The sequence below is a fragment of the Poecile atricapillus genome, chromosome 1, assembly GCF_030490865.1.
Source record: "Poecile atricapillus isolate bPoeAtr1 chromosome 1, bPoeAtr1.hap1, whole genome shotgun sequence".
NCBI lineage: Eukaryota > Metazoa > Chordata > Aves > Passeriformes > Paridae > Poecile > Poecile atricapillus.
In genome coordinates this window covers 171,555,669-171,577,953 of record NC_081249.1, presented here as the reverse complement: position 1 = coordinate 171,577,953, position 22,285 = coordinate 171,555,669, and the positions used below count along the sequence as shown (strand labels likewise).

Here is a 22,285-nt window from a genome sequence, read left to right as displayed (position 1 = left end):
AATTCACTGCTACTAGAGTGGAAAAGCTCCAGTCAAAGGTGAAATTCTCAAAACTCTACTTCATCAGAATGTGAAATCAGGGGTTTAACTGGCAGCACCAGTGACCTGTAATAACATGAACCTGTCTTTACTGGAAAGCTCCAGGATTTTTCTATGAAAACTTACAGAAATGAGAGTTTATGAACAGTTACAAGTCTATATATTTAAAATTAAACGTTAATCCACAGTAGTACCAGCTTTCCAAAACTGTATTTATTCCTAAACATCTGCAGTGTAAATTAAAAACCAGAATTTTACATTTGTATGACCACCCCCCCACTCCAGATGGCAGAAATACCATCAACTACTGGAATTCTCTAAATATTTAACACTTTAGGTTACTAAGAAAAGATGTGGTCTTGGATAGCACAGCAAGAAATACCCCAGCAGCCCGCCCCCTGAACTACAGAGAGTGACACTGGCTCGGGGGAACTCTGCCCACACCCAGGGGTACCTGAGCCCTCTGGGGACAGTGACCACGGTGACCGAGCGGGTTCCAACCAGGGCACAGGGCACACGCTGCTGCTCCAAACCAGGGCTGCACAGGCTCTCTGGGCTGGCTGCAGGCCTAATTAAATTGCAATCCACAACGTGGTCTGTGACACAGCAGCTGTGGGAAATGCTGATGAAAAGCCTCTACACATTATCCCAACAGGCCCATGTATAGCTGAGCTTTTAACTGAATTGGAGAGAGCTCTTATTTAAATTCCAGATATGCCACAGTCTTTCCATATGACTGGGGGGACTACTGAACCCTGCACTTAATTTCTGCAACACAAACGTGTGGATATTAATTCTGTGTTTTTATGAATAATCTAATTTATCTTGACACAAACTTTTGTAATAATAATAAAAAAAAGGATACAGTATCTTGCTATATTTGATCTTGAAGCCTCACTGTAATGCAAGAGAAAAAGCTAAACCTTCCCCAAATCTGTACTATAAATCTTTAAATTCACGAAGATTAGACCAGATGCCATAGCTTGAACAGAAGTAGTGTGCAAAACACTTAGCCCAGAAGGACCAGCTGTTCCTCCAGCCTACCTCTCTCTACTTCTTCTCAACATGGTCAAGGACCTCAGGTCTTGTAAAGAGGTCAAATAAACTGAAGTGTCTCAGAAATCCTAAGTACAGGGAAGGTTTGCATAAGAAAAAGTGTATCTGAACTTGTTCCTGCTCAGTGCTCATTGTTTTGTTTTACGTATCTTTACATGCTTTTATTTTATGAAGTAAATCCCCGCAACCCAAACTCTTAATACATTTTTCTCTGCCAGATCCAGCAATCAAAAGACACCTTCAGTGCTGGCTGACACAGGTTTCAGTGATGCAAACCTTCAGTCACGAGCCCATTACGATCAACCCCCAACACAGCACTTGGAGCACACATTCCAGGACACCAGCCATGTCATTAAAAAAAAACACTTCTCGGTTGCTGTTCACGTGTCTCGAAACACCGAGACCTGCTGCTGCCTCCTCACCCACACACCTCTGGTTATTTTTAAAACCTGCCCCTTAAGGTGAGAAAAAACAGCTGTGGTTCTGCGAAGTCCCATCAGCAGCGGTGCCTGCAAACCTACAGAGATTCCCAAGACATATGAACAGGTAAAAAACCTGTGTTGGGGAAGCAGTTCATCTTTGGTTCGGGGAGCTGAAGAAAGAATTTTCCTTCTCAGGCAGCTCTCAGAGGCTTGAACACCAAGCATGCAGGATGCTAAATATTCTCACAACTTGGTAATTTTACAAGGCATTTGGGAGGGAAGCTGTTAAAAATATTTTTCTGATTATAATAAGTGATTTTTTTTTAATACCTCAAAGATTTACTCTGAAAGAACCTTTCGAGAACACTTTAAGAAAAAATACCAAAGTACAAACTTTAAATATCCAAAGTATGATACTGGTGCACTTTTTAGAAACACTTACATACTTAACAGGTGAAGTAGGAAGAGAGTATTTCAGAAAACATTTAATATGAAACCTTTTGGAACTTCCATCGAATACAGATTTACATAATTTATCAGAACACTTTTTCAGTTCAGACAACAAAGTGCACTGCCAGGTGAAAAAAATACATTTGGAGGAGTGCTTAAAGCATAGGGAGTGAAAGGATAGGTGACCATTCACCTGAGAAAGTACAATGACTGCCCTGAAATGTCTTATTGCTATTACAAAATGGAGTTTTCATGGAAAAAACCCATCCTGAGCAGCACAGGCATGGGCAGAGCACTGAAAGCCAACTGAACTCCGGCAGCACCTGGAGTTCTCAAGCCATGGCATGATACAGAATATACAGAGAATAAAATGCAAATTCAGGAATATTTACTACATTTAACAACTATGATTACCCTTTAAACTAGCATAATCAATATCAATGCTTAGGGGAAAGAGAGGGGAAGTCTGCTGCCTTCACAGACTACAGATCACAAGAGCTAACTTGCAAAATATTAAGGACTTTGCATTTTCACCTCGGGTCAAATCTGAACTGTGTACTATGAGTAACTATTAGCTCACTGCAAATTTAAAATGCAAATTTAGGCTCCAGTTTAAAGCACATGTTAAGTACATGCGTAAGTGCTTCACTGAAATATAACCACAAAACATTAATACAAAAGGTCAAGTAGATAATGGCAGGGTATTATCTACACAAGTCCTCGATGAAATAAACCGAGTATCGGTAGGAAACAATGCATGAAGAAATCTCTTCATCCTAGTTTGCAAAATCAAATCCGCTTCACCGCTGTGATGGTTAAAAAGTGGGGGCTATCCCAGAGCAGCTTCATGTCCTACCAAAAGCTAGTTGGCCAACAGAGTTCATCGGGGTTTGTTCCACACTGCACGGGGACAGGGGACAGGGGACTCCCTTGGCAGCACGGCCAGAGACACACGGGCACGGAGCCATCCAAAGCAACGCAACCGGAGCCAAGGGGAAGCTCGCTGGAAGAGAGCTGCAAGGAAAAGCTGCAACTGCTCCTGCCTATGGCTGTGGCTTAGCAAGCTGGACGTTTGGACAGAGGAGATCAGTAGCCAAATTGATTCCCACTTTTGGGTTTCAACGCTGAGGGCTGCCCGGAAGGTGAGGGACAGCACTGCCCAACGTGCAGCAAGGCCTCGGAATGGCAGCGACTTGGACGTGGCTCGTGGCGGAGAATGGCCATGATTTGAGAGTCCCTTTGTGCTTTGTATCAGCCTGACCTAGTCTAACGTGGCAAACTCGCTCTGAAAAAAAAACCACTACTCAGCAATTAGCACCTCCCTTTACACTGCCTCATTCCCCAGAGGAACAACAGAGAAATGTTCTTAGCTGCGATCAATACTCATAAGCCAAAAGGACAAAGATACAGTTTTAGTAGCTTAGCAGAAGCAGAAGAATGGAAGCGTTTACCCAAATATTAATGCACAAATTAACTACATTATTAAAATTTGATTCAGACTTAAATAATAAATAGGTGGGCAAAATATAATGCAAGACTTACTCAGTAAAAGTGAATTTTTAATCATCTCATGAGATCTACTTAGAAAACAGGACTAATAATGTTCACAACCATAAATCCAAACCCTTCACACACTTTTCTTAACACAGCAGTGAACTGTAAACCTGTGTTTACTGGTTATCTCTTCAGTCATTTTAAATATTAACTCAAGTGTTTCCTCCTTGGCCATTTCAATTTTTAGCACCAAAATTAGCCCAAAAAGAGGTACTGGTACAGCTCAATGTTGTAAATTAATTGTTTACATATAATACTTTATATATTATACACACATACTGTACATTCACACATCCACACAAACAGGAGGCATATTTAAATGAATATATTCTGTGTTTCAATTTGTTGTCAAAGACTTAGGAGCAATGGAAATAAAGCAGAAGGGGTAATATTTTACATAGTAGGCAACTTTAATGCTGTAGTGCACTTATAAAAAAGTCCAACTCTCCCTCCCAGCTCAGCAGCTTTTTTTTTTTAATATCACTATTCAGAAGGATGCAGAAGTTATTGCCTAAATGTTATTCTATACATTTCCATCGGAATTCTCAAAAACACTTTAAATTGCTAACTAATTTACAACTTAACTATTTTTTCTTGTTACAGCTTTAACTCATTGGCAATTTTGGAAGCAATGTTTTTGAAAGCTATGGATGTTCCCGATATCCGCTTAAAGCGAACTCCATTCAGGGACAGTCTTGGCAGTTTACACACCTCCATTTCCCACTGGACAAGGTTTTCTGCGTGCCCATCTCCATGGACACAGAAAAGCAAGAAACGCTCTCTTTGTTCATAGTCACAATTATTGGCATCCAGGACCTTTCGTATTTCCCTCATCATGTCATTGGGATCCATGGAGCTGGTGGTTTTCATGCTCCAGGTAAAACGCAGCGACCGAGGCTTGGCTTCCTTGTTCTCATCCTTCTGATCCACAGCTACATTGCGGCTGAAAGACAGGAATTTCGGAGTGAGCAGGGCCAGCCACCCTCCCCAGGGGCCACGTTAGTGAAGCCAACACTCAAAGCACACTACCTGGATTAGAGCAGCACTGGAGGCTCTGGCTGCAGCCGAGCCCCACTCCCCCAGCTGCTGCACACACACACAAGTCAGGGGAAAGCTGTAGCTGCTGGGGCTGGAACGAAGGTATGGCACGAGGTGTGACACAACTGGCACTCACTGGATTCAGGTGTGTGGGGGCAATGACCTTCTGGAGGCAGAATGACATGCAGCACCTACGACTTGATTTTAAGGCAGGTTCTGCTCCAAACAGTACTCTTGGGCCACATGGGCAGCTGAAACACCAGCTCTGTGCTAGAAGTTTCTGGAACATTGAAAAAACAGCTCCCTTGTGACAGGAGTCAGCCCATGCCATGGGAGGTGCCCACTTAGAGGGAATGGGGTGAGCCTGGGCACAAAGGTGCTGGGGGCTCCTCTGCACCTCCTCTGGGCAGCAGCTGGGAGACCAAGCCCTGGGAGGGCCCATGGAGCCCCAAAGCAGCTGGTTGCAGGCAGAAGGAAGGACAGCAGCATCAGCATCACCCACCTGCTCCCCAGGGTCAGCATGAGCCCCCAGACCTGGGGCTGGCTCAGTTACACTCTGGCCTTCCTCCACTGGGGCGTGTTTGAGACGATCCCTAGGGACACACCATGCTGCAGGCTCTGGGGGTTGCCTCAGAGAGGAGATGCTTCCTCCTAAGTTGGTCAGTAATTCATTAAATACCAACCACTGACAGAGGTAAAGTGATGAACTCTTCTGCAGCTACAAGCTCTGCAGTTAAGTGCCTCTGAGGGGGATGTGCATAAAAAGAGCTGGAAGTCACTATTCACCTCATCAACATAGTTTGTAAAGATGGTGAGAGGGTACCATTATTGTCACAGTTTTAAGAGATAAAGTACAAAATATTGAGAGTGTGTTTCCCAAATCTGCTGCTTTTTTTTTTTTTTTTTAATAAAAAAGCTTTTCTTTTGGTATGGGTAAGTGAAGTTAAACAGGACAAAGGAAAGAAATGTTCCAGAAGCTTCTAGTTTTCAATCATTCTTCTACTTAAATTAAAATCAGTAGTCATGTAGCTAAAGAATACATTTGGACCTCCAGGGACAAAATACGGATTTTTCTTTGTGAGTATTTGTACACTGTCAGTCACCTCTTCAAATTTAATTAAATATATTGACCGTCATACTTAACTATTTTCTCAAAATAGCTAACCTAACTGACCCCAAACCATGCAGTTTAGGTCTCATGTTGAGCCTCCATATTAAGCCAAGCTGGTCTTTGAAACAGATGGCAATGGTTACACCACGTTTTATTTCTACTACCATTAAGCAGGCAATTATGAAAAAGTTAAATAAAAAGTGATAGCAAGGCCACAACTGAATAAATATATTTCTCAAATATAACCTATTTCATAATCCTCCTAATAAAAGGCTTCTTGTGACTGTGAGAGTCATAAGACTATGCAATATGATTTGCCAGATGTTATAAAATTCATCACACAAATTAAAGAGTATTCTCTTTTAAGGGTTTTAATTTAATAAGGCTGTAAAGGGCCAGGGAAAACCCCAACTTTTATTCAATGCTCATTTTATTTTTGGAAGCTTTTTCTACTTGAAAACAGTTGGCAAAACCAGCAGTTCGATAACTTCTAATATTTTTTTGATATGATGATTTTGGAAGCAGAGTATAATGAAAAATATTTAACTACCTGTGATTTTAGAGATGAGAAATATCTTATCACCTTTCAGTGGTTATTCCACACATTTGCAGCCTCACTAGAGACCACTTATCTACACATCTACACGACAACAGCAAATTACAATGACTAAAATGCAAAAAAAAGAGAAACCACACAAGGGAAAAGGCAACAGGAAAGATGAAAGTTTAGAACCAAGTCAATCAGTGCTTTAATAGCTGTTTTGCAGACAGAAATGCATCTTTGTTTAGTTCCAATGACTTACATGAAACAAAAGCTGCTGCCTGAAGCCACTATGCCACATAATCAAGGGGAGAAAGGTTCAAACTCACCTAAGTAACATTTTAAACAAAAATTTTACCCTCACCTTGAGCCCTCAAATCTCCCGTTCCTCTCATATTCAGTCGGGAGCCTCAATGAAAAGAATGCAGAAGCAAAAGGAAGTGGGAAAGAGAAGACAAATCTTATACTACAATATATAATATCTGAGTAGTTGCTAAAAGATACTGCAATCATACCAAAGGTGTGTTAAAATACAGATCAACAAAGATGTAAAGAACTTTGTAGGTTAGACCAAACTCAGAATGTAACATTGTCAAACCAAATGGAAGTCTATAAACTACAGTTTTTAAACCAACCATAACTAATTGTAACAGCATGTATTTATATATTAAATCTGTAGAACTCACTGAATAAATCTGAGGTTCTAAAAGCAGAAAAGTGAAACTAAAGTTACAAAGCATATTGAAGTGACTGTATTTATTAAGTACCTCCTAAAAGAGAAATAATTCCCAAATGATTTTAGGCTAATGTAATTTAGAAGTTTTATCTGGAATAAAGGATATATTTGAAAAAATCCCCATAACTATTTAAGGACAAGTCTGATCACCTTGTATTTGCATGCTCATCAGATCTGAGGTGTTCAAACAATACCATAATACCTTAATGCAAAAGAGGAAGATGCATATACATTTTAATGGAACTTTAAGAGGTAAATCCAAGATTTCACAAGCTGTGGTAACTCCATCCTAGTAATTCCCACACTGATGTATCTTCCTCACCCAAGAACAAGCTTAAGCTTTCTGTCTTCTTGCAGTGCTTAAGGCTACATTGCTGGTCACAACCATCTACTGAAAGCCCAGGGTCAAGAAGAATTAAGGGGAAAATTATCTTTCTCTGCCTTCCCATTGTTGAAGGAAAATGGTTCAACATATCAGCATTAGCTCCTCTCAGAGAGATGCTGCCTGAACACCGCTGTCATCCAGACTAAGGCAGTACATGGCTTCTCTGAGTAACACAAACACAGCAGTTTGGGTGGCAGGCGTCTAGGGACAGGAATGTAAGACAGTAACCTTATTTTCTGATGCACAGTGGTATTTATATCAGGGTGTGTGGGGTGTTACAAGGTGTGATTTCCTCCTTTCCTTCCTTTTGAGAGCTGTGTGAGGGATCAGCCTTGCGAGGTGCCTCTGGCAGTCCCTGTCACAGGGGACCAGGAGCTGTCCTGGCATTGTGAGGGGCAGGGTGACAGCACTGGCTGCATGGGCCACAGAACAAGCCCAAATTCAATTCAGGTGCTACTGCAAAGCAGCTGCACTTAAAAGGGTGCAAAGCTGCTTAGCTGAGAGCTGCTGGTGATGGCAGCATCCGATCAGAACCCTGCTGAGATGCCACAGCTCATGGTACAAGGGGGACAATGTCACCGGCAAATGAACAGCTGCCACAAGCAAAAAAGATACAGGAAAAAATGAGAAGATATCAATTGGAGGTCCCAGTGCAAAGCAGGCAGTTACTGTTGTTATTTTCATGAGGTCTCATGCTACTAATCTGTGGTGGATACAAGAGAAGGTGGAAAAAGATTTCTCATGCCTGTATATACAGCCATGAAATCATCCTCTGTGACAGCTCTACAGGACCAAAAAGGGATAGGTAGGAACCACCACATGTACCAACTGAACAGATCCTCCCCTTTCAGATGATTGTTTTACTGGGCAAAGCAACCAAAAAGTTAGAAAACACTCCTCAACTAAAAAATTAAGAGTACTTAAACTTCAAAGAGCCTTCTGTGTTCCTATGAAGTGGAAAATGGTAGCTTTAAGAGCTGCAAACACTTATGGATTTTTGTTGGGTCCTTTGTGTTTTGTTTTGAAACTTGCCAAAGGTTGTAGAAAATAGGAGCACAACCAGTTTCCCCAACAATGAACAGCCTTACTGTTGCTGGAATCTGTCCAGAAAAGTCTGTAAGGAAAAATCCCTAATGATGTCCTGACACACTTTTCAGTTTGAAATTAAGCTAATGTGTTCAGTTTGTAAACCACTGTACTCTAAATCTAAGAAAGGTCATTATTTACAACATACCTGCCACTCTGAAATAATAAAACTTTCTCATGGAAGCCTCTCAGAAAATCCTCGCTTTGCTCAGTTTTTCCATGCATCAACGTTCCACTCAGTGAGCAGAAGGAACTGCTTGAAGTGACACACAACCTCAAATGTAAGCCATCATGCCAAGCTTAGGAGAGCCGTGCCAGTCTCTCAAGGTGCTCCTTTCTTCATGACAGACATGGTTATGGTCCAGCTCTACAGCCCAGCCCTGCTGCTCTGGGAACAGGCACTTACTGTACTGCCAGGATTGTTTCAGTTGGGGTTTGTGAGTCAGATGCAGCCCTGAGGCCTCCTCACTTGCTAATACAATATTCACTTCTGTGCTAGTTTATGCTCTAAGTTTTCTGCTTTTGCTTGTGTTTTACACAAACTGATTTTATGGACCAAGATGCTTCTTGGTCTTGAGAATGGAACAGATACATAGACAAGTTCTGTTCTCATTTGTCATGCCATGCCTACACATTATCTACCTTATGGTTTATGAAGAGATTTCACAAATCTGATTGTTTCCACACATCTGTCCCAAATTATGCTGTGTTCCCTGTTCTTTACATCTTTGTATGCTGTTTTAAATAACCAAGTAAACACAAAGAAAACTGTCTAAAAAGATACTGAAAATAACAAAAAGTGCAAGATGATAAAATAAGATCAATTTCTGGAAATGGAGGAATGATGCTGCAATAAAATCCAGAACATTGAGTCATTTCTGCTGTCAGAAAAAAAAAGTTAAGACTTCCACAATATGCAGATTGGCAAAGACAGTGCATAGTACAAGATATATATATATACTCACACATATATATATATTTGATACCTCTGTGTACTGAGTAGAATATTAAAACTCAGCAGTTTAACAAGTAGTGACTGATTATCTACTTTCATTCAGCTCCTAGAATTGATGTTGTGGCACTATGAATACATGCTACTGGGTTACTGTAGCTCTGAAAGAACTACAAAGACAGTGATCTCAGGTAGGATTCATAGATAAAATAACCAAGAGAAACTGCCAAAAGCCCCTGCATTTTCAGTTTTTGTACCTACATACAGATCAGGTATGGAGGGACACCACACATACTTAAAACAGAATTAAAAAAGCACACTGGTCCCGTGCAGGTCATGTAAGACTTCACAAATGTATTCAAAAAGATGTAGCAGATATTTCCACCATAGCCTAAGACTTCTGGCCTCAAGTCAAAGGCAATTTTTTGAAAATTACCTAAAAATTACCCTGAAGTCTCAAATTTAAACAATAACCTTCTAGTTTAAAACAGTACTCATATTAGCATGTCCCATCTTTCTTCAGAACAAAAGTAGATGCATCCAGCTGTGTGGGGCTGCACAGATCACAAGCCTTTGTTTTAGAAGTGGGCTGCACCCCACAGCTCATGATGCAAGCTGGGTTAAAGCCACTGTCACTGCTCATTTCCAGCTGTATGTCAAGTTGGATGGTTTCTTTTCTTAATTAAATTGTTACATTTTCTCACATCAGCTGTGACAATGGCAGCCAAGACAACCAACACCAGTTCCAAACAGGACATGTTTGGAAGAACACTGATTACTATCACCATGGCATGGAATTTACTCAGTTAATCAGGTAGGGTACCTTTAGCCTCTCACTGTACATAATAAACCCACATTTAGGCAGCAATTTACATATGTCAGGACTCTCTAATCTAAGCATTTCCTTGAAATGGTGTAACTTCAAATACTCCAAATTACAGTCACAAGCATAGCCTTGTATTCTAAGGTGAAAACAGATGCCTGTTTTTTGGCCCCATTTCCCTGGTTTTGATCAGTAGTAGGAAACTGGAAGTACTACCCTTTAAGAAGTTTCAAGATGTGGTACAACTAAACAGGCTATTACAAAACTCTGCTGGAAAATTTATCTGCACATCAAAATTGTATAAGCGATTTTCATGAATCATAGCGGATTAATGAGAAATATAGCAGCTTGATTCATTCCCAAATTGCAAAACTAAATTCAATCCTTTGGCTTGAAATGTGAATCAGACTTCTGAACTTTTCCATTTTGTTGATAATTTGCATAAATGTACTTTTTGCTTATAACTGAAGTGGTCTATTTGCACTTCAGCTACAATTCGCTTCAACAAATGCACCCCATTTAAAAATAAATACACAGCTATTGAATCTTCATTCAATCTTCCACACAAAACTGTTCAATTCACAATGGTGCTCAGCTGCAGGCAATACTTCAAACCTTTTTTTCTCTTCAATATCATAAAACAGAGAGATAACAAATTTAATATTACTTACCTTTATTTGCTTGTAATTGTATTGTTTTGTTTATACTTTCATCATTGTTATCAAACACCTCATTCTTCAAACATAAGCATGCTAAGTGTATTAGTACGGAGAACAGAATTACTTTGGCACTACCAACTCTATCAAAGAAAGGAGAATTCACAAGGCATGCTTAGCATCTTGTTATACAACACAGATGGTGCCACAGATTCTTAGATATCATCATGAGTTAATGGATTTATTCTATGCTTTCCTCTGAAGAAAGAAAGTATTTAGTTCTCAGTAGGAAGTTTAGTTTTCAGAAAACCAAGGCTAGAAAAGCCAAATCTTTTGTTAATTGCAGGAGCCACTTTTTTTTAAATATAAACAAATCCTACCTTTTGATAAACCTGAATGACATGTTTCTAAAAGAAATTAAGCCAAAATAATAGTTAACAAAAAATTTTGTACAAAGTAAATTGAAAAAGGCATTTAGAGCGAAACATGCAAAAAATATCTCATTTTAAATGCACAATTAAATTATACTTCAATACATTCTCAGATTAGGCAGATGATTTAGGAACTGAAGAGCCAAACTCCTGGCACTGCTACTTTCAATTTTTTTCTGGAAATATGTAACCAGTATTTATTATGAATTAAAATATGTACTGGTGTCAAAACACTTTAAAACTCAAAATCTGCAAGGTCAGGTAAAAATATGTTTGGATTTTCTTCATATATTTACCACAGAAAGCAAAAATCAGTAACTCTACTATAATTATATCCTGAGTATCTTCAGAGTTAGGTTTCTTCCTTTCTTCATACCATTAGGTCAGCCATGTTGTGCCAAAAACTGCCTTACATATTTAGCTATTTAAGTGGCTGAGGCTATAACAACTGCCCACACCAGAACATAAGTAGTTCATAACCAAAAGAATTCTGATTCCCCATAGAGCATGTTATAATAAACTAATGAGTAACAAGGTTTAAAATTTTTATTTAACAGAAAGAAACATAACCATGTCCTTCAGTGGCACTATCCACCTCTTCAGTAGTTTGTACAGCACTGAATATAACAGAGCCCCAGCTGCAAGGCATCCTCCAAAAGCAAACTAATCATCTGTAACTGTGCTATTGTGTTACAACTGCATGTTATTTAACCAAGTCCAGATGGAATTTAAACTACTGTCAAAAGTCGTGGGGAAAGACTTCTTCAAGAAAGCAACACTGCACTGCAAAAGTTGAAACTCTGAGGTAATGATAGAAGTTTGAATGCTGCCTAAACAACTGAGTGAAAAGTTTGCATGTTCACAGTTTGAACATCCACATTTGGAATGTCAAATGGAAAATTAAGTAAGGATATTACAAACAAAAGTACAGAAAGAAAGACATGCCAAAAGGATGTGGCTGATTAAGACTTCATTTGACATAAAGCAGATGGCTTAACACTTAAAAAATTTTCAAATTAAACTCCTCTCTCTCTCAACATAAAAAGAAGGGGGGAAAAAACCCAAACCAAATTTCCTACAGCACAGTGTTTCCCAGAGAAGTATTACCTGGCAGAGAACTGAGCAAATTAAAACACTTATCAAAGGCTAGATTGTCACGTTCTTGTTTTGCAAAGAAGCAGCTTCTACATTTTTAAAGAAATTCACTCTCTAAACTGAAATCAGACATTTGTGAAAAACTGGAGTCTGGCTCAGCATTATTTTGTAGGGATGGGAGACTGCAAAGGGGATACTGAGAGGGAGGCATCTGTAGTCATAAAATAGACAGGAAGGAAATGGTTTGGTGCTGACGTGGTATAAGCTTAAAACAAAAGCTAGCAGGCCAAGATCAGAATGATCTTGTCCAAAAAACTTCACCTGATAAGGAATGTACAAAAGCTTGATGATTATCTTAAAGCAAAGACAAACAAGCCCTTAATTCTACAAATGCAAGTTGTAGAGATCAGTGGTCTGACATATGTGGTATGGGAACTGACAGGTTTTAAATACAGAAGGAAAAAACACAATTTCCAATTTTAGAGTTTATAGGACCTAATCTAAATCATACATGGATTTGAAACTAGAAGTTCAGTTAGAATAAAAATTGCTAGTGTTAGAGCAAGACCTGCTAAAGCTTGGCTTTGGCTAGACCACCACACCTTCATACCTAACACAGAATCTGCACATGAACTAAAGTCCAAAGTAGGAATAAATTTTTCAAGGTTTGACCAGACTCCTGCCGAGACTGAAATCCTATTACTGCCATTATTTTAAAATGGTCTGCCAGTACTGCCAACAGAAGCTTTTGTCTCCTGCCCCTACCCTTCCACCTGTGGTAAAACACTTTCTGTGTTACCAGCAAGGTTTTGCTGAAAACACTGATGGACTAAGTGACTGGGAAACACAAACTGAGCTTCTAATGCTACATCAAATATCTAGACTGGGATCCTAGTTTATGCCATCTACTGATGGACTACGCAGCCAATGAGCAGCTTTTTGACTGAGCTGAAATGTTTAATCTCGGCAGCATTTGTACCTCAGACATGAGGCTGAAGAGCACAGAAGAAACAGCACAGACCAAACAGTCTTACATTTAATCCCATTTGACTCAACTCCCAAAAACAAATGGCTTCTTTAACCAAAACAGAACTATGAAAACATCATAAGCAACTGCATTTTCAGTTGCAGAACTTAAGCCATTAGTCAGTGAACGTGGACAAAATCACCTAAGCAATGAGGTACTTCTACTATAAAAAGGAGAAAAAGACAGAAACATCGCAGTAATATTTTAAGAGGCTTACCTTCTCGTTAGTTTAGAAGTTAATTTGCTAAAGAGGTTAGTGGAGCCCCTGGTGCGGGTCTGTGAGAGCGGCGTGGCCTCGTGGGACAGGCTGGGCGAGGCGGGCGGGCCGTTGTAGGTGGCGGTGCGGCGCTCGCGCAGCTGCCCGTGGAACGTGCTCCGGCTGGCCGTTCCTCTGGGGAAACGAATACGGTCAGGGGTGGTCGCACTGCTAATGCTGTGGGTTGAAGCAACGGGAGTTCTCTGATCGGGAATAGTGCTAGGGCAGAAAACAACAAAAAAAAACAATGCTAGAACGCTTTCACACAGGCACTAGGGCTCAGCAGGAAACACAAAACACTACGTTCTACAGTAAAGCATAAGCAGACACTTTTATATAGGCCAAGGTTGGAAATACCAACATTATTACAGCACTGTATGGAACCAAAATTTGTAAGAAGTTAGGATTAAGAGGCTGCCGAAACAGAAACCTACATAGGCAGAAAAGTGCAACAGGAGTATCCTGGAAAAGACCAGATAAACCAGGCCTACAATGTTTCACTGAGAAGACTGATAAAAGAATAGACCGGTAAAGTTTCCTCCCAGGAAAGAGAATAGGTAACTTTAGAATCTCTCCCTCCACATTCTGTACATACATCTTTGAAAGTCTTACTAATTTGAAAGTATCCTACACAAAATTCTCTACAAGCGAACCGCTCGAAGTAGTGAAGTCCTTCAGGATACAGTTAAAGTCTCCCACAAACTTTGACAATAGGGAATGTCCAATACTCCTAACAATAGGAAAAAATTAAGGTTCACTATTGCAGGATTATGTCACAGACAGCCTGACACACCACAAGACAAATGTAAACAAGACTAAAAAAATGAGGAAACACACATCTTGTGGGCAAAATATACTAGAACAATCTAGGACTAAAATTCCACAGCACAAAGTTAAGAAGCAGTGGGTATAAGTTAGTGTCACAACGATTTCTGGTTCTTACATAGGCCTGAAGTTATCTGCGCCATTGTCTATTGGAGGCAACATCATCTTCGTGTGCACAGAGGCTGACATGGACATCGACTTCTGATGTCGCAGCCGAACACTGGAGAAGGATGTGGTACAAACTGAAGCAGGGCTAGCTGCGTAAGCGAACATTTCTGTCAGGCTGCGAGGGGGTTTGGGTTCAGGCAGAGGCAGAAAGAAGAGCATGATGGACCAACAACAAACTACTGCATAGAAAAAAAAAAGCAAACTTTTCCTTCTATTAACTGGTTTATCAAAGAACACGAACTCTAACAGCCCTCCTCTTCTATGTAAACAGCAGTAACTACTCTACACTCCCCTTAAAAAGCATCCTTACTTACATGGCACTGGACATCTATAAGTGACCATGCTCTTACCATTACTTTGCAGTGATACCCTCATTGAAGAACCTGAATAACTCAGAATTCCATGCCAAAGCTCTATGATAAAGCACTAATGTAACTTGTATTGCTCTTAACAGTAAACAATGCATTAAAACCCCCACCAAATGCACTTTCCAAAAGACTCATGATAGCTCCATTACTACAGCGGAATCCTTTGTTTTCAGAATGTATCCGTGTAAAAAGAAATCATTGAAAGTTGGACAAGCTGTCAAATCTACATCAGAGACTTCACAGGTACAGTCAAAACCAAAAACACCACGATCTTTAACAACACTGGAGAAGCCAAAAGAAAAAGGCTGCTAATAATGAACCTGTATGTGTAGTAAGGCACTGAACATGCTTGCTGCTCTCTGAAGAAAGAAGAATGACTGTTGAAGAGCATCTTGTATTGCTTTAACCATGAACATTAAATTCTCCAAATTACCATTGAGGCTTTGAAGGAAAGCATAGAGCACTGTCTCAGCAGAATGGCCAGTAAGCTGCCAGCTGTATAGTATGTTCAAAGCATAAAATTTATTTATGCATTAAATTTATTTATTTATTTAGGCCAAAATACTCTTTGCAGCCTTCACATTATCTAGTAATGATAAGGATAGGAAGAAAGTGAGAAGCCACAAGGTGTTTCGGGCCTTTCAGACTACACCACCATGTCATTCATCTGAGCTTTATTTTAAAAGTAAGACAGCTGTAATTCAGAAATTTTGCTTGAGGTTAAGAAATCAGTAATTCTCAGTGACAGTTTCAAGATACTGCATGTTCCTTCAACTAACTTTATGGTTACACAGACAAACTCAAGTCCTGTTACCGAATTCTGTACATCAGACACTGGGGAGGAGAATACTAGTGCAGCTACAAGTGTCAGCTCACCCACTTCTCAGGCTCGGCTCCCAAAGCACCAGTACAAAACACCACACAGCTCAGACATCTGAACTGCAAGCTAAAGTGCTTAGCAAAACATACTTGGCTTTGGTTTAACTTTTCAGGATCTGAAAAACTTCATCTGAGTCATGCATGCATCTCAACAATGCTGAATCCATCAGAATGACAACTACAAGCACTACTTACAATGAAGCCTTCAACACAGGCCCAGCATTTACATTACCCCAGGGTTTTAAGGAATTGTAAGAAAACGAACATTCATCTCAAAACTAATACCCTGAAGTCATGTAATTGGTCATTAATCACTCAACATCTTCCAGCTCCTTTCCCCTATATTTACTGGAAAAGATAAAGAATCTAGTTTTATGACACAAGGCCCAAGTTTTTAGTCACCTGCCTCCAAAGATGTGACAACTAAAGGTATCAATAAGGGACCTTCTCTTCCTCTGATGCTTTGCTAGAAATCAGCTTCCTTGGATTACTAGCCTGGGAACACAGAACAGTGAACTAACAATCACCAATTAGTGCCAAGGCTTATTAAAAATCTGAAGCTGTTGTAAATCATTTGTGTTACAAATGATTTAAAGCAATTGCCTATCATTATGAAGTGTTTCATGAGTCCCCAAGTGCGTTAATTAATGCTCAGGCTTTGGAGGAAAGCCAATAGAGTCGTCTCTAGCAGAATGCCTGTGTCAGCCACACAATGTTAAAGAGAGATGGGAGACTTAGAACTCTTTGCTCCTACCAGTCTGGCATGGGTCTTCAAGACTACTTTCTCCAACATCAGATCTAGTGACTATCGATTTTTTAAAGTTTTTGTACTTTCAGAAATAGTGCCTTCTCAGAATTCAGTGTGCAAGATAAAAGCAGAATAAGCAATGTTTTAACACTTTCTCTACAGAAAAAATAGAGATTTTAAATGTGTGCATCTTGCCTTTTATGGTAAGTCTCCCAGGTTTTCACTGGGTCACAGTATCTGACTAGTTATGGAAAATCAAAAATCCAATCTGTAACAAACCAGTTACAGCAATTACTTCTGCCTGTAACATTTTCCACCAACAGATATTTCAAAAGCTCAAAAGTAATTTTGAACTAAACCTCGGATATGTACAAAGCCCAGGTTCAACTTCAGATCTTGTTTTACAGAAGAAAAAATAACAAGTTTCTAGAGTTACTTTCTGCCAAGCTGAGAGTACAATAGCATTAAAGATTAATTCTGAAGAGCCATTCCCATCAATAGCCATGTTGCTTTTTCCTGCATTAAAGGTCCCTGCATTTCATGTGACCAGTCAATGCTTTACCCAGTTACAGCAACAAAATACATTCAGATGTAAATTCTGAATTCTGTGCCAAATCACAGTAATTCTGAAACTGTGCCAAAATGAACATGAAGTTTAGTATTGAAGCGTTTCAGACAATGACAAGTCTCCAACTGCAATACAATTAGCAATGCATTCTCATTATCTTTTCTCTTTTTATTCCTCTATAAAAAATAATGAATGCAGTAATCAAAAAATGCATGATAAAAGCTATAAAGACATTTTTTACCTGTGCAAATATAAATTCTCAGACATTTCAAATGACCCAAATAAGGCTAGTTTGTAGAAAAAGCAAATGATATTTAAATATCATATTGACAATAAAAGGTAAATTACACAAGGATAACCAATTACGAATATAAAACACAACTAATATAGTTGTCAATCTTAACTTTGAGTTTAAGGTCTATATGAGACAAACCAGAAAAACATCAGTTTCCCGAGAAATTCAAAGCTAGGGAAATAACATTACTTCAAAAAATTGCTCTTTATGAGTATGAACTTACTCCCAAATAAAGGGAATATCTAAATCTCAAGCACTCCTAGTAAACAATATCTAATAGTTTTTAAAAATATAATAAAGAAATTATAGAGAAGATATTAGTTTAAGATTGAACAAAAATTGTATTAAACCAAGTAATCAAGTATAAAACTATTATCAAAACTATTATGGAAAGATTCGTTTTTTCAAAGAGCATTTGGAAAGAAAAAAGCTATTAACATATCAAATCAGAGAAAGGATGGTGAGCTTTAACCTAAGCAACTTGGTAACATTAACAAAGAGTAACCAATAAAGGCTGAGACAGACACACTAAGAGCCAAATAGCTGTGCTGCACTTCACAAGACAGGTGACTGCAGGCCCAGCTAGCCAACCACACTTTTGGCAGTCTTCAAACTTATGCTTGACTCTTTCCTTAATCACTTTCCATTGGCACAAAGCTAGGAGGAAGAGACAGGGTCAAAATCATGTTCTTTATCCCTAGGCTCCAGGAATCAAACAGGGAATAGACAGGCTTTCCATTCAACATCACAATTCCTCAACTGCCAAAAGGAAGGGTAAGTTTTTGTGCAAAAAATGGCAGATCTTCTGCCAACTTCAACACAAGTTAGAAAATACGTGTTTTCTTCTTACCCTCTACAAAATATCAAAATACTAGGAAGGGGTGGAGAAAATTTGGAAGGATAGAAGAGGGGTACACATTTCTTTAAGTACCAGCTATCTGGATGCTCTCCTGGCAAGGGTTAACTACTTAATTGTTACCAGCTTTTGACAGCAATAAATTTCTGAGAAAGAGAGCTAGAAATTAAAATACCTCTAGCCAGCCAGGAAATTTGGTGGTATTCCTCCCAATTGCTACTCTATACCTGATATCTACATTCACTATAATATTATTTCTGACAGTTCTTCACAGGATGGCAGTAGATGTGACCACAGTGCCAACACATAGAGTGGTTAGCTCCAGTTCCACTGCATGCTCTACTCCGGATTTCAATCAGAAAATTAAAATGAAATTAGTTATTTCTCTGACTGTTTTCACTCAGAATATGGAGATACCCTGAGGAGGGAAGCAGCTGAGTTCTGTAAATCCTGGGAAACAATTAGACTGCCACAGTATCCGCAAGGAACACTATTAGTCCAAGACAATGGCTGATCACCATTTCATCTTCGCTCAGAATAAATTACCTTCTCCCTGAGACCTTGAAGGACAAATGGTATTTCAAATAATCCCAGTGAAGCAGAAAATATAAATGAAATATAAAAAGAGAATGGCTCAAGAAAGATGGACTTTGTAGTCCAACACTAAACAAAGCTCTTCCGCAAGCATATGCTGTTTGACCACAGGGGTTCATAACAGATTTAAGATGAAGGCTGCTACAAATATTTCATGTATTTAACCAGAAATTAGAAACTTCCTTTTACATTCTAAGACTATAAAATTTAATATAGGAAAAAAAACCAAGCCAAACATACTTACAGGTGCTCCATAACCAAAGATCTGTACTCACCTTTCATTAAGAATTACATTAAAATATCACTTATTTTTAATTTAGGCATTACAATTTTTTTTGGAAAGGTGAAGAAGACAAGGGACATACACCATAGGAAGACATTTCATATACCTGTTCTCCTTGCCATTTTGTATCACTGAATGCCTATCAGCAGTGGTTCTTTCACTACAAACATATGTGTTGCGCCGTGTCATTGCTCCAGGGGTAGTATTATTCTACAATTAAAAAACATAGGTTTGTTATTCCCCACAGAAGGCTTTTCAGAGGTTAGTCTGCATATAATTGAAGGCTTTTTACTTAGGCTAGTTCTACACAGTTCTAAAACTTAAAATAATTAAATAATTTAATATACAAACTCCATCAAGTATTTGTAAGGAATAAGGCAACCAGAAAAAAATAATTCTAACACGTTGTTCTTATATTTCATATTGATGGCTCAAAATTAATATTCCTTAAAGTTTTTAATTAAAAATGTTCTGAATTACAAATTCTGAGTATATACAGCGTTCTTCTACATCTGGATAGCCTGTGTCTTTATAGCCTACTTTTGAAATACTTTACCACTTGTAGCTTGGAGAATTTTCCTTTAAGTTAAAATCATACCCTTAAACAAGATAGGAAAAGCAAAGACTTAACAAACAAATGTGGTAAAATTCAGTGGGAAGGTAAACATGGACTTTTAAATATTAAGATACTATGAAACACTAGACAAGTTTTAAAAACAGGGAAGAATAAGAGACGAATTGCAGAGGATTTTAGTAAGACATTTTTTAAAATACACATTTAAATACAAGCATAATACATTGAGGACAAGAGAACCAGGGGAACTTAAACTACAGACCTTACTTTAGAGGGGAGAAAAGAAATAGAATTACTTTGCCTCTGTCTTTACAGAGAAAGAGGGTGGAGATATGCCCAAGTTGGCGGTCAATTTTCCAGGAACGACTGAGAAGCTATAGGTAATTCACAGATAACAGAATTATAAAAAGTTAGATGCAATTACTGTAGGAAAAGCACGGTGGTCCAGACAAACATGCACCCCCAGGTTGTAGAGGAAGTAAAAGCTGGCAAGCCTTTGTATTTTTTCTCCCCACCCCAAGAACAAAACACAGGAAACTGCAAATGGTTGGAAAAGTGGAAAAAAACCTTTAAAAGTTTTCTTTAAAGAAAAGGATCACGGGGCAAAGCAGGAAGCAAAAAAGGCTATAAACTTCAAACATCACTGCTGGGGAAAGTCTTGGAGGAGGCCAGCTTAAGGGAATGACTGGTCAGCACCTGGATAAGCACATGTTGAGTAAGGAGGGCCACTAAGAATCAGGCAGGGGACTTCATGCTCAACTAACCTTTTGGAGCTCTTTGAAGAATTATGCTATGACGGACAAGGGAAACTCAGCGGATTTTAAAAATAGCATTAAGAAAAGGTTTCGCATAAACGGTCACAGGAGAGAGTCATGGCAAGAGGGATTAAAAAAAAAGAAAGGAAAAACTAGTTCAAGCACAAAAGCAGAGTAGCCAAACCTTTTTTGTTTCCGAACCTGAAATAAAATTGTTAAAGTGGAGTGTTCTCAATAACTAGCAAAAGCACCTCCAGTGCCTTAAGGCAAAATATCTGCTATCTAGGGAGTCTCAAGCAACACGTTCCCTGAACTATTTAACCATGAAGCCATCTTGTCTAAGAGACTGCTGACCTGTTTGTTACACATCTTTTTACACAAATGTACAAATTAAAATGTAACAGTGAAGTGCACAACCTCCTGGTGTTAAAAAGTACAAAGACAAAGGACTATTTTAGATCAGCAGAACAATTAATTAAGTTGTAAGATGCAAGCAGCTGTCTGAAGGGTTCTCAAGCAGTCTTCACTAGATATTCCTTAGGGATAAGCATGTGCCAAGCATCAACAGAAGCCTTCCTGGCCCTTTCCTTGTACTTTATTCCTTACATGTGCCTTGTCTTCTCATATGTTTATTTAAAAACCCAACACTGGTTTCTTCTAATTGATTCTTCTAATTTCCTCTGAAATTTATCACTACAAACTCCCCTCTCCTTACTAAGCTTGCCAGCAATGAAAGCTGTGCACCTAAGGTGAGGTTTTGTTTATCTGCTATTGGGGTCACACTGTGCAGGACACTTCATGGAGGCCTCACAAACCAATGATACAGTGAAATATTGCTTATTAGTATTTTGCAGAGCATTTTGTTCTGTGTTCTGAACATACTAGAGAATGCAGCACCTAAAATACCCAACATTGGTCTTCTGGTGGGAAATAAGCACAATAATCAGTGGCTTCTTTCTTTCTACCTGCTGCCTTTGAATATGAAATGTTGGTTTCCCTTGAGAAGACACCACATAACATTACAGTGTATTGTCATATTGCACATCTGAAAGACAAGACTGCAATCTCTGTGCTGGACCAGACTTTTAAAACTATGCATTTTCAGGTTTGGGAGTGGACAAGTTGTGGTGTTCATATCTGAAATGAGAGGACTGCAAGGACATGCTTTCCCTGTTCAATCTGAAATGCAGAGATGGAAGCATCAGTATACATTTTTTCCTGTTTGACTCAGATTTCAGAGGTCAGGGGAAGAGATTTAAGCATTTCAAGGTTTCAGATTTCAGTTTTGGCAAGAATAGTCTTGGTATTGGGGCCCTTACACTTTCTAGTGTATGACCTTTCCCAATTCATCAAGGAAGCTCTTCAGCTGTGACTTTTTTGTTCAGCCAATCTAGACTTAATCTCTGGACATGACTAAATAGCACAGGTGCACAGCACTGGAAACTGGTGTGAGCAGCACCCCACTCCCTGACGGAACGACAACCCCTAGGGTCACGGTTAGCTGCCCAAACTCATCCTCATGGCATTGTCTGCCTTCTTTGCAGGAGGAGCTGACACAGCAAAGCACATGTTGAGACTTGTAAGCACATGCACAAGGTCCAGTCACAGCACCAAGGATGAATTTGTGGTACAGAGTTCTCCTCTTTTCCTAGAGAGTCTGGTCTGCACTGCTCAGGCAGGCTATTTCTCATTAAGAGACACCAAAGCAAGGACT

General features: G+C 39.2%; 1 protein-coding gene across 11 annotated transcripts in view; it reads right to left on the bottom strand.

Annotated features, from left to right (window-relative positions):
- Positions 1-3,505: 3,505 nt before the first annotated feature.
- The window catches only part of MARK3 (microtubule affinity regulating kinase 3), a 60,373-nt gene continuing 41,593 nt past the window's right edge, over positions 3,506-22,285 (bottom strand). For 2 of the 11 annotated variants that reach the window (XM_058845299.1, XM_058845308.1), the window contains 6 exons: positions 19,349-19,452; positions 14,602-14,766; positions 13,620-13,877; positions 11,230-11,256; positions 6,576-6,620; positions 3,908-4,464 (listed from right to left, as the gene is read on the bottom strand). In XM_058845299.1, coding sequence (XP_058701282.1) covers positions 4,119-4,464; positions 6,576-6,620; positions 11,230-11,256; positions 13,620-13,877; positions 14,602-14,766; positions 19,349-19,452 — 945 coding nt within the window. In that variant the 3' untranslated portion in view covers positions 3,908-4,118. Of the gene's footprint in view, positions 4,465-6,575; positions 6,621-11,229; positions 11,257-13,619; positions 13,878-14,601; positions 14,767-19,348; positions 19,453-22,285 lie in introns of all 11 variants that reach the window. The other 9 variants (XM_058845370.1, XM_058845392.1, XM_058845343.1 and 6 more) reach the window with 8 other exon arrangements.